The sequence below is a fragment of the Aquila chrysaetos genome, chromosome 3, assembly GCF_900496995.4.
Source record: "Aquila chrysaetos chrysaetos chromosome 3, bAquChr1.4, whole genome shotgun sequence".
NCBI classification, from domain to species: domain Eukaryota; kingdom Metazoa; phylum Chordata; class Aves; order Accipitriformes; family Accipitridae; genus Aquila; species Aquila chrysaetos.
Genome location: NC_044006.1, coordinates 17,795,741 through 17,811,708, shown reverse-complemented (window position 1 = coordinate 17,811,708; position 15,968 = coordinate 17,795,741). Strand labels below are relative to the sequence as shown.

The 15,968-nt window shown below is 44.7% G+C and overlaps 1 protein-coding gene across 12 annotated transcripts in view; it reads right to left on the bottom strand.

Annotated features, from left to right (window-relative positions):
- Positions 1–5,232: 5,232 nt before the first annotated feature.
- CPNE1 (copine 1) overlaps positions 5,233–15,968 on the bottom strand; it is a 42,334-nt gene continuing 31,598 nt past the window's right edge. For 5 of the 12 annotated variants that reach the window (XM_030007719.1, XM_030007720.1, XM_030007718.1 and 2 more), the window contains 9 exons: positions 13,121–13,219; positions 11,300–11,386; positions 11,138–11,197; positions 10,558–10,691; positions 9,857–9,911; positions 9,730–9,781; positions 8,202–8,335; positions 6,344–6,580; positions 5,233–5,546 (listed from right to left, as the gene is read on the bottom strand). In XM_030007719.1, coding sequence (XP_029863579.1) covers positions 5,430–5,546; positions 6,344–6,580; positions 8,202–8,335; positions 9,730–9,781; positions 9,857–9,911; positions 10,558–10,691; positions 11,138–11,197; positions 11,300–11,386; positions 13,121–13,219 — 975 coding nt within the window. In that variant the 3' untranslated portion in view covers positions 5,233–5,429. Of the gene's footprint in view, positions 5,547–6,343; positions 6,581–8,201; positions 8,336–9,729; positions 9,782–9,856; positions 9,912–10,553; positions 10,692–11,137; positions 11,198–11,299; positions 11,387–13,120; positions 13,220–13,283; positions 13,380–15,968 lie in introns of all 12 variants that reach the window. The other 7 variants (XR_003922541.1, XM_030007721.1, XM_030007722.1 and 4 more) reach the window with 7 other exon arrangements.

The following is a 15,968-nucleotide window of genomic DNA, read 5'->3' as shown; positions in this document are numbered from 1 at the left end:
GCTCGGCCCTGCTCCGCCCGTCGTGACTCAGCCCTGACTCGCCCGGCCGGTTCGGCCGCCCGGTCCCCGCCCTGGCGCCCCACGGGCCCGGCCACCCCTACCGAATGACACGGGGGACCGGGGCGGGGGGCGGCCCCGGCTGCTCTGACTCCCTCGGCCCTGGGGCACCGGGCTGGCTGCGGGCAGCGGGATGGCCCCCGCGGGGCGACCGGCCTGAGTCCCCCGGGGCCACGGCCCAGCCGGACAGAGGAGAGCACTCGGCCACGGGGAGGCACTTCGCAGATGTCGGCCCTGGGCCCTCCAGCGGCCAGACCCCGACGGCACCGTCCCCTCACACCCTGTGGCAGCACTGATGCACAGGCCCGCTGGAGACAGTGAGGCGGGGAGCGCAGCGGTGGGTGCCCTCCTGTCCCAGGGCTGTGGAAGGAAGGAGAAAGGAAAGCCCCCAGTGGAGGCCGTCACGCGGCCATACTTCAGCTCAGGCCTCATGCCCTGCAGGGGGGGACAGGGGCTTCCAAAGCTGGGACTGGAGGACACCGGCCTGAGCTCTGCAGCAATGATGGGAGCCCAGCTCTGCTCTCGGCCACCCCAGCCCTGCCACTTCTCCAGCACAAAGTCACAGCTTCTGTGGTTAAAACCCTCCAAAGCAAACAGAGGGAGGGTAGGGAAGGGAAGCCAGCTAGGCAAGGTCACAGCCCTCTGATTAGGAGGGTTGGGCTCCCCCGAGGTGAGGAAACTGTGCTCCGACCAGCATGTGCTTAGCAGCCCCTGCTCACCTCCGACCTACCCTGCATAGGAGCGTGCCAACACAAGGGACCAGAGGAGGTATGCTGGTGCAGGTGGGATGGCAGAGCACTTTCTGGGGACAGAGGCTGCAGCCCAGGTGCCAGGTCTCTGCAGGACAGAGATGAGCATTGAAATCCATGGACAGTGAGGTAGGAGCTCCAACTGCTCTGCAGGACACTGGCACTGGCCCCTCACACCAGGGAGGTTGCAGGAGGGAGAGCTGGGGCACATCATGCCAGGAGCCAGCTGTGCTCACAGCTGTGCTAACGAGCTTGGCCTCGTCAAGCTCAGCTCACCTGCAGGAGAACTGGTAAATGAGAGATGCTGGAGCCCTTCCCAAGCACAGATTCAGGCCAGATTAAAGCAATCGTACAATCAAGAGCTCAGCAGAACTTGGAAAGCATTTCTTCCTCCTGGGGGTCTGGGTCTCCCACCCAGCACAAAACACTTGCATCCACACATGCTGTACAAGGTGGCTTGCAGCAAGCCAGGGTTGCTAATCCAGCTCTGCAAACACCAAGAAGTGAATCATGCCTGTGCAATGCCAGGCTGCTTCGAAGCAAGCCTTGCGGTTATTCCCTCTATTTGCCTTTTACACAAGAGCTTCCTGGAGCACCAGGGAAGCAGGACCGGTGGCAGTGCAAACAAGCTGTGGTAGGGAGGATGCCACTTCACAGTGCAGCAACAAAAACATAGCAGGCCAGCAGCTTTCGGCACCACTTCCGTGACCCCAAATGAGTGAGCCCATCAGTTTAGGGCAGCGCAGAAAGCTCAGTGCACTGACCCAGTCATGGCTGGAGGCGGGCAAGAGGTGCAATTTAGGCTGTTGAATGAGACATCCAGACCACCAAAGTGTGCTGCTGATGGGTGGATCCAGTATTTGCTCAAAGCTGATCAAAAGCCATCATCTCCCAGTGGAGTTTGTGTGGCTTCCTCGAACACCTGGAGCAGTCCCATCACTTGCATTCACCTGAAGATGGTGCCTCAGTTTTGGTGAAACAGTTTCTGGGTGAACCAAATATTTTAGACCCCAAGTAGGGCCCTTAGCCCAAAAAGCTGTCTGGGCAAAGAAGGGGGATGAAGCATTATCTCCCATAGAGGAGGGAGCTCTGTTGGGTAGCATGGCATAGTCTGGCATGAAAAGTCACCAGTATTTATTGCCAGGTGTTCTAGAAGCAAGAGGAACCCTCCCTGATGAGCTCCCACATGCAACAGCTTTTGATTTATACAAAGCCCTGACGCTGAAATACCTTTGGGGACCACAAGTACAAGGGTGCTTGCTCAATCTCGGTTAAGGCCAGGGCAAAGAGACTTCTGGGGTGTTCCCCATGCTTACTGTGGAGATAAAGTGAGAGTGTGATCCAGGACGACATAGAGCGTGCACTGGCACTGGGCAAACAGCACATTCTCCTGAGAAAGAAAACATGAGCTCAAACCTGAGCTCTCATCTACCTCAAGCGACAACCATGCTGTAAATCTGCCTTCCAGCTACACCCAGGGCAGCACAAGGTACTGGTACATACCTCCCAGCTTCTCACCAAAGCGGCCAGCAGCCATCTTCACTGCTTCTAAAACCAGGAGCCCTGGGGAGAGTCAAGAATGAGAGAAAATGAGCAAAACTGTGCCATTCCAGTTCAGCAGCTTCCAAGCTTGACCCTCCCATGGCTTTTCACCTGGGCCTACACCCATGCAGCTCTTGTTCTCAAGTGACAACCACGGGACTTGTGTCCCTTTGCTCAGTCACATTTCAGCCACTTACCTGCAGGTAAAGAGCTTCTCCTCCAAATTCTCCTCTCCTCCCACAGGGGGAACTTCCTCAGATCTGCCTCTACCACGTCTTGGTCTCTTCCTCCCCAAAACAGGGAAGGTCTCTCCTACCATCAATGAGTCCAGCACCTGGGGATGCCTCGGCTAGCTGCAGAACAGACAGACTCCATTCCTCATAGCCAATACAGAGAGACAGAGGATTCCTTTGAGACTCTCTTCCTTTTGAGTGGGAACTGGCAGAGGTTTAAAAAGGAGAGGTGCAAAACAGATTTCCCACTACTTCATTAAAAAGAAAAAAAAAAAAAAAAAAGATACACACACAAAAACCAGCCTTAGGTTTCTTGTACACGTAATGCAGGGAAGGAGAGCTCTGCCTACAGGTTGTAAGCAGCTGAAAACATGAGTAAAGGATGCTCTCAACCACAGTGCAGTTTCTCAGAGAAGACTTGGCAGTTTTCTTCCCCCTCTTCCACACTTGTAACACATTTTAGTTTAGGCAGCCACTCAAGAAGAGAGGTTGCTTGGTTTCCTTCAAGAATCTAAGTAAGTGCAGGAAAATTAGGTGCTGCAGGCTAGATGATGGAGTATTTCAGAAGAGACAGCCCAGCTTTCTCTAGAGGAAGCTGTCTGCTGCCTGTGGAACCTGGGAGAACACATCATGGTCAAAACTAGGTTTGAATAAAAAATTAGCACAAATTCATCTTCGCTCAGCAGTGGTCCTAGACCCACAGCCCTTCAAGCACAAGCTATGTACTAGTTTGGTGGCAGATACCATCCAGAATGACTAGTCTAGTTGAGAAGGTAGATTCAAACCCAGGTTCTGCTTTCACACAGCTTTGTAATCTAGCAGTGTAATAGCCTGAATCACCAGAGAAGTCTTCTAATGTATTCTCACCATCCATTTCCTAGTTTAACTGGTAGAACAGACAAGTTCTTTCACATAATTTCACAGTAAAGAAACACATCATCTTACTGCAGGACAGGGCTGTAGGATATACATCCAGCAGTCTTAGTGATTAACAGGTAACAAAACTAATGATGATGGACAACTTGTTCTGCTTTTGCAGCTGACCACTCTCAACCTGGGCTAACTCAGATGCTGAATCACCACCAGGCTAGTACTATAGTGAAGACCTTCCATAAACCAAAACATCCACATTGCTGGAAAACAAAAGGAAAAGCCCAGAAAGGAAATAAGAGTCCAGACATGTTATGTAAGTCAAAGCAGATTATTTATTTATGAAACTGAAAGTGATGACCACTTATAGTGCAATGACAAGCCCAAGTTTCTTTATCTCCATTTTGAAATGAACTATCAAACTCCCGTCTCTCAAAACAATTGTGCTTTGCTATCCTCTGCCTGTTCCACAGTCCCCCAGACCACATAATACACACTTCACACTTCTGAGGACAAAGACGCACCTCTTTGGAGTTCCACAGATAATTACTTCATTTCACAACTTCTGTGACACAAAATCACTCAAAGCATTTTTATTTAAGTATTTCCAGTTGCTGGATTTTCAAAGTCACATTAATGTGACTTATTAATCCCCCCCAATTAATTAGTGATTAATCCTTATTAATCCCCCCACAAATAAGCAAAGTGCGGTGTTCTTAAATTGCAACAATGGCTCCAAGCAAGAGGCCATCACAGAAGCAATTTTTTCTAATAGAAAAATGTGATTAAAAAGAAGATTGCAAAGTATGGTCACTGAAATTTAAAAATAAACCTCTACATACAAAACTATACTGCCACTTTAATTGAAGGCACAACAGGAACTACCTCAGGCATCCAACCAACAGACTTCGGTACCAACCAGGACAGAAGGGTCCTCATTCCCAAAGCAGCTTGATAGAAGAAAAAAAGCCTATCATAGAACACATGTCGTGGTTTAACCCCAGCCAGCAACTAGGCACCACGCAGCCACTCACTCACTGCCCCCCCACCCAGTGGGATGGGGGAGAAAATTGGGAAAAGAAGTAAAACTCATGGGTTGAGATAAGAACGGTTTAATAGAACAGAAAAGAAGAAACTAATAATGGTAATGATAACACTAATAAAATGACAACAGCAATAATAAAAGGATGGGACTGTACAAATGATGCGCAGTGCAATTGCTCACCACCCGCCGACTGACACCCAGCTACTCCCCAAGCGGCGATCCCCCGCCCCCACTCCCCCCAGTTCCTATACTAGATGGGACGTCACATGGTATGGAATACCCCGTTGGCCACTTTGGGTCAGGTGCCCTGGCTGTGTCCTGTGCCAACTTCTTGTGCCCCTCCAGCTTTCTCGCTGGCTGGGCATCAGAAGCTGAAAAATCCTTGACTTTAGACTAAACACTACTTAGCAACAACTGAAAACATCAGTGTGTTATCAACATTCTTGGCATACTGAACTCAAAACATAGCACCATACCAGCTACTAGGAAGACAATTAACTCTATCCCAGCTGAAACCAGGACAACATGATAAGCATCATCACAGCAAACACGATTGCAATACTTCTACAAAACTGAGCATTGAAGCAGTGCTGCGTGAGGAGCTCAGTGCATATGCCCACTCCGATATCAAGCAGCAGAAGGGCTGTGTCAAGCAATGATGTGTGGTACAATGTGTCACTGTTGCAAGGTAGAAAACCAACAAGGTCTATTTTTCTGTGACAAAAACTGCCAGCAGTTACGGTTTTTTTCTGTATTTACATTTCTTCCAATTAGGAACAGGAAAGATCAAAGATACAGAGCACAGGCAAGTAAAAGGATTAGTGTGAATGTACAACTTCGAGGCACTGAGCACCCACAGTGTGCAAGGTAGAGCAAGGGTGGAGACAGCTCTCTTCACCCCAGTGATACAGGTGGCCAGGGTCAGGCTGCAATCTACATTGTCTTTATTTCTGGTGGTTTCACAGGTGGCCATCCCTGCCATTTGTAGTACGACACCAGCTGCTTAGGCACTTCAGCCAGAACCATGTGCAAAAGCACTTCCCGGGGAGCCTGCAAGGAGAACAGGGAGAATAAATCAGAAATACTGCAGAGAAAGGATTTATCAGCCCAGTGACAAACTCTCTTTCAGAATTCAGAGCACAGCCCCCCACCTGCCATGTCTCACTCACTGTTTCAAGAGTTCCTTGCTGCAGTTTTAGGAGCACTTCCAGTCGCTATCAGTGAGCACTACTGATGAAAATCACTTGTTCCCACCCCTGCACTGCTCCCACCTCAAGCCCAGGCTCACAACAGCCTTTATATGGCCCTGATCTGGGTGGGAAACTGCCCCAGCCACTAGCAATTTCTCTTATTTTGGGTTTTCATTCAACTCCACTCTTCAACCCAATTCACTGTGCAATGTGCATGAATGCTAGTGCCAACAGTGGAAGTATGGAGGAGCTGGGGAATAACAGGACTACTTTCAACAGCACGGAAGACTTATCTCAGCTTGAATCACTCATGGGACTCAACATCAGAGACTGACAGTATGATCTCAGTTCCTTGCCTAAATGTTTGCATCCCAGGACAGAAAACATCTCCTTTACTCCTTTAGCTCTGCAATAGCCAAAAGATAGTATACTAAACCAATGATCAATAAGAGCTCTTCAAGAAAAGCTGCGAGAGCTGTGAAAAGGTAGAGTTTCAAACACAGACGAAAACATCTCAGCTCTCACTGGGAACAAGCAGCTAGGACAGCACTTTGAGCATGCAGCTTGCTGCCTTGTCTAGACCCATGCTCATTTTTTAGATGTGATAACTGCATATATACTGGCACCAGGACTCTTCTGAAGTTAAAGACAACTTACATTTTTGAACTGTCGAAAAGGCACAAACTGGAAAATGTCTCGTGCAGCTGACTCTCCTGTCGGGGACTTCAGGACACCGTCATCTCTATCAAGGAACTCCATTGCTTTGAAATCAGCTTCACCAACTCCAACAATAATGATGGACATCGGCAGCTTAGAGGCATTAACAATCGCTTGCCTAGTTTGGTCCAGATCAGTGATCTCTCCACCTGTGATGATCAGCAAGATAAAATATTGCTGAAAAACATTAGAAAGCACCCAGTTAGGGAGTTCAACACCAAAGCTCACGTAACTGAAGGCAAATGGAGCCATTTCTTATTCTAAGAAAGAAATCAGATGGTGCTGTGGGTAAGACAAAACCAGAACATTAAAGAAACTTAAGTTTATTCCCATTTTTTCATATGCATAACACCATTCATTGTGCACTTCAGATTTCCTCTGTACTAGAAAAAAGATAGAGGCTTAAATTCAATTTGTAAAGAGCAACTACATCAATTGGCAGAAAGTACTAGAGATGAACAAAGTACTACTAAATCAACAAAGCTGCATACAAAATTCACTGATGGATGCTGCTTTACTCACATCTCAAAAAGGCTTAAGTTTAATATTTAATACCTCAAACCAACACATTAGCATGGTAACATTTAGTGTTTAAAATGTCCTTCCTTTTCCAGAGGCTAAGCTTTAGTACCTGGTTCTGAAATGAGCAACCACTGCTTTATAGCAGCTATCTACAGACTTAAAATGAAAATAAAAAATGAGACACACACAATGAAAATCAAAGAAAATTGAATTTCCAATTCCAAAATCCAGTTAACACAAGTGTTACTATTGCTGTATCCCATTACTAAGAGATTCTTTATTTAAATAGTTTTTCATCTGTACGAAAAAGTAAAGATATTTAACATATAAAGAGAAACAAGTAGATTCCCCCAAGTGTTGGGAAAGCTAAAAAATACCCTCAGAAATGTAAGAAATGGATCTCCCTAGACCAAGCATCTCACAGTCTGGGAAACGTATTCTACATACACACAAACATATGTAGAACCAAAAATACTGACAGAGCTAGACTGTAAAGCAAGTATCAGAGTGTATATCAAAATTCCTTCTGATTGGTCTCTCAAATTGGAATCAGTTAAATCTACCAGGAAATAGGAGTCCTTCATCCTTAAGCAAAAGGAGTGAAGTTTAAAGAAATAGAGCTGAACTTTAACAGCAGCCATGGCCATGCAAGCACACAAATGAGACATGCAACACAACTGTAGGGTAGCATGGATGCTCTGGAATGCAATTAGCATATTGATTTAACAGTTCTCAGACTCCCTTGTTAATCTGGCCCTCTAGATATCCTGATTCTGCATGCCACCATGGTGGGATGGATAGTCAAGCCCTCTGATATTCTTTTTGGAGACAGTTTTTTGTGTACATTCTTGAGAGCAAAATTGTTTGCAATAAAATATATAGGGCCCCTTTTTACTGTCTGCATTCCCTACAGGTGATGGAGCTTGGCAAGAGAGGTTAAAGTGAGGCAACTGCTGACAGAGTCCAACTGGTCTAAAAGCCAACACCACCCCTGTATAATTCAATACTAAGTACAATGACAGCAAACTGTGAAAAAGAGAACTAAATATCACTTGAGCAATGGAAACTAACGTCAGTGTCTACCAAGTACAGGTTCACATCAATATGTACCAAGAGAGTACCAACAGCCTCTCTGTAGGTTGGCAAGTGAGGACCAAACTTGGGATCCTAAGGAAGGAAAACAACATCACTTTACCATTCCATTCTACCCCATCGTGAACATGGAAAACAGAAACATTAACCTAACACAGATCCACAGGAAAGGACATGCACTCACTGAAGCAGTTCCTTGTTGTGCTGAGTGTGCTGCAAACCTTGCCACGTGGTTTATAATAGGAGAGAAATTGGTTGGCCCATAGAGTCGGATCTGAGGCAGGATCTGGCGGTAGGCATCCACTATTCCTTGGATGCCTGTAACACAGGAAGGCAAGCTGCCACAAGAGCCTCACAACTTCTCCAGTAATTATTTCATAAGCATTACTAACAGTACAGCAAAAGGATAACTCTCACACAGCTGTGAACTCCTAAGGGGCAAATAAGCAGCAGGATAACAGCAAATATACAAAGCACAGGGCTGAAACCAATGGACATCTGTAGAGATAGGACTTGCAGATTTTTCCCCCATTCTACATTCTTCACATCACTCTTTGTGCCTCTAACATCACAAAGTTCATGGAAGTTGCGGGAAAAATAATCCAGTGAAGGCACGCTTGTGACTATGTTTACCTTGTCCTTTCTACCTTGTCATCCAGTTTGTCTTGTTTAATTGCTTATAGTCCAATTAGACAACAAGGTCAGAAGCTCTCTGGAACAGTAACTTTTCATTTTCCTTGTGTGAAAGTTAGACAATGATCCCTGATTCAGGATTCAAATATTTCTGTAACAGAAATAGCAATCCCTAGCATTTTTCCTATGCAAGAAGCTTTTCTCAGGTTAACTAAACAAAATTTTTTAAAAAGTCTGATTTTAAGCGGTGCATATTCTTCTGTTGATCCATCTAAATTGGCCTATTCCTGGCTTGTATCAATGTAGCTTCATTTGCCACTGCTGCTTGCATTGTCCACCATGCAGGTTTTAGTGTGGTACCTCTCAAAACTACTGCACAGGGACCCTTAAAGGGCAAAGACGCAGATCCCAATGAGGCAGACAATGGTGAGCTGACCGAGGAAATGCCTGCATTTTAACACTGAATCTCAGATTCCATTTTTTGTTGGCCTCAGACCAGAGAGAAAAACTGAGCTGAGTTAAAAATGCTTGTTCAAGAACAATTTTGTGTCACTGCATGCTGAGAGTTCTTAGTTCTAAAAGGTCATAATGCAGCTTAGGGAGCAGCCGTTAAAAACAGCTGAAACAACCTCCACTAAAGTAGATGGCTATAAAGAAAACAAGCTTTTAAGACATCCCTTTGAAAGATAACATTCAAACATATACACATTGCTGATGAAGTAACCATAGTCTCCAACAGCCTTAGCAGATGGTCGGTCTGGAAGCATGACTAGCACAGGCACATTGCTGATCTGAATCCACTGTCACCTATAACATACCAGAAGTAACCAAGTTGCAGCAACAAAGATTTCAGCACAGACTAACAATCAGATAAAATCTAGACCCCTTCCCTGTAGCTTATGCAGACCACACAGAAGTCTGCATCAACACACATCCACTCTTGTCAGCATCCAGGTGAGAGTGAATCTAGTTTGCTGCATGTCTTGGTGCTGCATCTGGTTTTCACCAATTATGAAAGAAATACAACACTTCAAACACCTGTCCCTCCCAGTGAAGGATTAATAAAGAGGTGTCCTCACCTTGACAATAAGGGTTGCTGGGGTTGAAATTCAAAGCAAACTCATGAGATACCTAGGAAAGGTAGGGAATGCAGTTAGGGAATGAAGACATGGACAGAGCAACTGCCCAGCATTGTGAAGGCCCTACCTGCCAGCTAGGAGGAACCTGAGCTCCAAACCCAAACGCAGGAAACAGCTTGTCCCTGGAGCGAAAGGGCAACAACAAGAAATGAGAAAGAGTTATTAAAGAATAACTCACTATTCTGGTTTATTCCCAGAAAGCAGCTGGAGACCAAGGTTCAATTCCTGCCATAAGGAATGGGTACACCGTCTAGCTCCCCATGGCCAGTCACCAGTTACCAAAGGGTTTCAGGCTTGGACTTGACAGTTTCAGAATTTCTTTCAGTGCAGCACCCCACAGGACTCTCAGGAGATTTCAAAGCAGCAAGAGAAAAGCCAACCAAACCACAGCCTGGCTAAAGGACAGAGCAGGCAAACATGTTCCCATTGAATCAAACAGGGCATTCATGTTTGAAACACACCATCAGCAACAAGGGATTAGTGACCAGCTAAAGCAGCATTGCAGAGCAACCCAGGGCCATAAAAGGGCAGACCTGGAGGGACAAACCAAGCAAATATGCCAAATTACAAAGAGCTGCCACTGCCCTCCTTGGCAGTGATAGAAGCAGGAGGAAGCCGTAGCAGCTCCTGAAGGGATCCCCCAAGGAAAGGTAGCACCTCAGTCATTCAAACGTGACAGCCCTGGAACAAGCTATCAGCCTTGATTACTGACACCCACTGTGACACATTTTTGATGCAGTGGCTAGATCAGTTCAGATCATGACATATGTGTCATAATCCTGGACTACACTTCCCACACTCCAGATGGCAATTAGGTACTCATTTATCCCGTCCGGGCTGATGTAGTGAAGAGAATCTGGTGACTTGGGATCTCCGTTGGAGCCAGTGAAGTCTACACCCACCTAATCAGTCAAGATGATAACAGCAAATCATTGATGCATCACCATAAGCAAATGAGAAGAACTAACCATACCCAGAAACAAAGGGCTAGGCCAGGCCCACATAGCTCCCTTCCTTCCAGGCACACAGGCAGCCCTATACAGGAACAGGCAAACCCGTCTGCGTACCTTTTCCCACTGGGGTACATGCATGTTTAAGAAGTAGCAATCCTTTCCACTGATAGACCAAACCAATTTCTCAAAAGAAGTTTAAGAAACCCTAGTTCCATTAAAGTTGCTACTTGATCACAAAAAGTAAAAATATAGTATAACTTGTTTTTTGCAGTCTTCCATCACTGCAAATTCACACTGCATTTGCAGTAATGCACACTGCAAATAAAAGTACTAATCACAATTTCATTGCTCTTGTCCTGTCATCTACCAAGATGTGCAGTGGGGAAACAACTCACTGTAAAGTTAATCTGGCAGCCTCCCATGACGTAGTCCAGGAATGAATATTCTGTCTCAAGCTAGAGGAACAGACAGACAGTGTTACACCTCCTCCCCACAAGAACAGATTTCATTACGATCAGAAAATAAAAAAGCCAAAACAACAATAAAAATCTTCCTACCTTGCAGGATTTTATCCTAATAATGCCAGAGTTTTTGTAGCTCTTTTTCTTTTGTTTTTTCTCAGGATGAATGCATTCAAATTCCACCTACAGAAAGCAAGCATGCAAGAAGCAAGTTCCAAAATATTTCAGTTACCCAAATACCTGGCAGAATTCTGAAATTTAATTTTAAAAAGGTCTGCAACTACTTTGGCTGCTATCTGACGAGTTAAATGGGATGCTTTTGCTACCAGCATTGGGCAAAACATGAGGAAAGACCTCAGAAAAGTTTCCCTCCTCAACAACGTAACTGTTTTTCTGTATGCAATCATGAAACAGTGTCATTGTATCAGAGGGAAAAAAAGTTGATCACAAATACCAGCATTCCTCTTAACATCATGTTGTGGTTTCACCCCAGTCAGCAACTAAACACCACGCAGCCACTCACTCGCTCCCCCCCCACCCAGTGGGATGGGGGAGAAAATTGGGAAAAGAAGTAAAACTCGTGGGTTGAGATAAGAACAGTTTAATAGAACAGAAAAGAAGAAACTAATAATGGTAATGATAACACTAATAAAATGACAATAGTAATAATAAAAGGACTAGAATATACAAATGATGCACAATGGAATTGCTCACCACCCGCTGATTGATGCCCAGTTAGTTCCCGAGCGGCAATCCCTCTGCCCCCACTTCCCCCAGTTTATATACTAGACCTGACATCACATGGAATGGAATACCCTGTTGGCCACTTTGAGTCAGCTGCCCTGGCTGTGTCCCCTCTCAACTTCTTGTGCATCTCCAGCCTTCTTTCTGGCTGGGCATCAGAAGCTGAAAAATCCTTCACTTTAGACTAAACATTACTTAGCACCAACTGAAAACATCAGTGTGTTATCAACATCCTTCTCATACCTAACTCAAAAGCAGCACTGTACCAGCTACTAGGAAGACAATTAACTCTATCCCAGCTGAAACCAGGACACACCATCAGGTTCTTTTTTGGTTAAGGGAAAGGAATGCACTCAAACAGAAGATGAGGTGGCAAAATCTCGGGGTGGGGGAGGTCAAAAAGCCTAGGTTGCAGGTTCCCAGTGGCAGTGTTTTGCTGTTTTGCTTTACTCGCGTTAGTTCTGATTCCACATGGGCTAGGGAAAAAGGCAAGAATCTTCCACCACCTTTAGGATTACAACCACAGAAATCAAGCTGGCTGGCAACTGAAAGGAGTCCTAGGCTACCTCCTGCATGCAGATTCATCTGTCTGAATTCAGACGAGACATCTCCATGAGAACGAGAGTTCAGATTTTCACTGCAGACAACAGAGAGCAACCAGCACCACCAGCAAATGATTCAACTTACTCTAAACTGGTTGCCCAAGAGAAGGTAAGAAGAGTGCCCCTTGGAAGCACTGCTTCTCTCTGTTAGCTAGAAAGGCGACCAGAGTGCTCGTGAGGGTGACCAGCTCAAGCACAAACAGTATCTGAGACAAGCCCTACCTCTGGACTCGTGTGTTAAAGCATGAGCAAGCCCTTTTATTTCCACTTGACTCAGGAGAAGCAAAAGCAAGCTGAACTGCTGAGAAAAGTGGCTAGTAGCCAGCAGACAATGGGCTCAAGAATGTTTTTAGGAATAGGAATGGTAACAGTACCCAAGAAAAACAGAGCAATATAATTCCCACACCAGCTTTTATTATTCCCAGATGTTGGCTTAGTAATACAAAGATATAGACAGAAAAATTTACTTTTGGAGGCAACAACTAAAAATGCATCTCTGAGGTCAATATTAAAAAGGGTTTGTGAAAAACTGAGTTATGGACTAAGTTAGCGGGGGATCAAAAAAGCTCACCGGAGAGCTGCCACCTGCTTTCTGCAGCTGAGTCAGGTTAGTTTCAAAAGAGCCTATCAAGTCATGCGACCCATCACTGTCATGATCTGCACACTGTACCTGAAAGGGAACAGAGCAAGCAATGGGCAGGCGTACTGCACTAGGGAGAACAGTAGCTGCTCACCACGTGATCTCCTGTTTCTGACAGCTTTGCAGCGATGCTAGTGAACTCCCCTATCACATCTGAACTGGTGGTGTCACCCACATCACTAATTGAAACCTGATAGTAAGAGAGACACCCAGAGTGAATCTCAGAAAACAAATTATGTTCAATTGCTCACCCATTTAGGTACGCATGGTGAAAGTTTTGAAAGCTTCCCCCAGTTTAAACATGAGAGGTAAAAAAAATAAAACCAAAAAAACCCAACCCCCAAAACTCCCCCAAGATTTCACAGCCCAGATGTATAAATGCAAGATCATTCAGGACAAGATATGCAACTGGGGTAACGGGAAGAAGCAATTAAAAGTTTGTTATCTAAGCATTTTCTGAATATCTTTTCTTCTGCCCAGCAATAGCATCAATTTACAAAGAAACTGCAATTTCCCCAGAGCACCAAGTCTGTTTTTTTCTGCATCTTATACCAATCAAATTATAAATACTTTAATTAATAATCAGTCACATTTAAATCAGCATGAAAACTTCTGAACTAGATAATGCAAAAGAGCAATGCATTTAAAAATAAAAATATGCTAATAACTATGGCTTAAAGCAAACGCAGTAGGATGTATATTTTCAATAGCTCCTCACAAAATCAACTATGAGGAGCGTTTATAACGTGCACAACACAAGTAATTCCAGAAGCAGTCAATCAAGAAACAGTTTAACAGCTGCTTCTTCCCCACTGAAGTTCACAAGCTACAGATTCAAAAGCTCTCTGTTTCTGAGATCTGCCTTTAGCAATCAAGAAACTGATGTTACTCCAGTATAAACCACAATGACAGCTTTCTCCTCAGGACCAAGGGACAAGATGAACCCATGGGTAACATGCCGATAAGGATGTCAAATTCAATGGCTATATATCTGAATTTGAGGTGGGGTTCTTTTAGGACTACTGTGATCCACTGCGGATCTTCCACTGGGATCAGTGGGAAACCTGTACAAAAAGCCAGGTGAATTATGGCCTAATCTAGCCACCTAAATGGGAAGCACTGCACCATCCTTCAGTGTCTTAATGGGAAAACAAGATCACCTTAGAGACTGTGCCCCCCTTCTCCCCCTTTATCCTTCCCAACACACCACCTTCCCATTCCTCTCTTCTGCACGCTCTACCATGAAGAAACTCCCAACCCTCCTGCCTGAATTCCACTCCGCCTTTCTCAACAATTCTGATATTTAAACATCACCAAAAAGCAACTGGATTATGCCAGGGAGGGCCAACGGAGGAGGCTTTCATGTAGAAGCCAGGGTGCAGACTCCCAGTACAGGGTCTCTTTCGCACCAATATACCTGGAGAACTGCAAAGCATTCAGCAGCTGCTGCCTCTACCCACCTCCTCTCCCCTCCTGCTTGCTCCTGCTCCCCCTCTCAGCCATGCCAATAAAACTGTATTTAGGACCAGTTTTGTTATTAGTTCACAGCATGATATGGCTTAAAACAAACCTCCTTTTGCAAGTGTTTTCTAAAACTGGCCAAGATTCACTGTATGCAGCCCAAAGCATGGTGCTGCTGCAAACAAAATCCTGCTAGCAATACTGCAGGACACTGTATGTAATTATTTACTGATGAATTATTTCTTTGCAAATCAACTATCCAATATTTATTACAAGCCTTGGAATACAGTCAGCAGGTAAAAGGCCCCTTTCATCTACAAGAGGAGCTTTCAAAATTCACAGAAAACGGATTTGCCTTTATATATACGCCATCAAACATGTGGACTGGCGGCTTTAGTCCCAATACCAACATCCACAAATTTCAGATTTGCTATTTCCATTTAAATAACTATGGGTGAGAGAGAGTACTTTCATTTGCCCCGATTTTTAACGAAACTGTCAAGAAGATTAGGCTGTCACAAATCTGAGATGTTCTTAACACAGAACAAGAACACCACTCTGCATCACAATGAAGAAAGAATTACCAATACCTTAGATAGCATTGTTAATTTATCAAAATATTTATGTTCATGCACATATTCAGTACATAATCCTCATAAGTAGCTGGCAAAGCTGATATTTAAGGGGACACATCAAAATGGCTGTTTCCACTGTGCTGACGTACAAAGAGTTCTCCCTTCCCTGACTACTGTTAATTCACGCATAATTGTTCCTACGTAAATTTTTGGAAGCCTCAAACAAGAGGTACGGAGCAGCAAGTATCAGATGAAAAATGAAACACCAGTGCAATATTATATTCTTTAGTGCTGCTAGTGAAAGTCCTGCCTGTCAGCCTGGATTCCCCTTTTTGACTGGCTTCCCTAACCTGTTAAGTACAAGAACAGTATAATCCTTTTTCACAGCTGCATTGTGAAACTTAATAGATTATTTGCACATGCATCAAGAATTTTGGCTGAAACGAACCTAACAGCAAAAATCTATCCTTTTTAAGAAGCAGGTCATTCCAAAGTGAATTCCAAAGCACAGAAAGCTCCTGGAAAACAAACAAACAACCCCCCCCAAACAAAACAAAAAAACAAACCAAAGCAAGCAAGCAAACAAACAAAAACCCACAACAAACAAACAAACAAACCAACCCCAACCACACAAATCTTTTTGGACTGTAGCAAATACAGCCTGTATTCTGTAATAGAATGTGTAAACCATGCTATCTCATGCTAGTTTTGACAAATGATAATATGCATCTCTTTGCCATCTC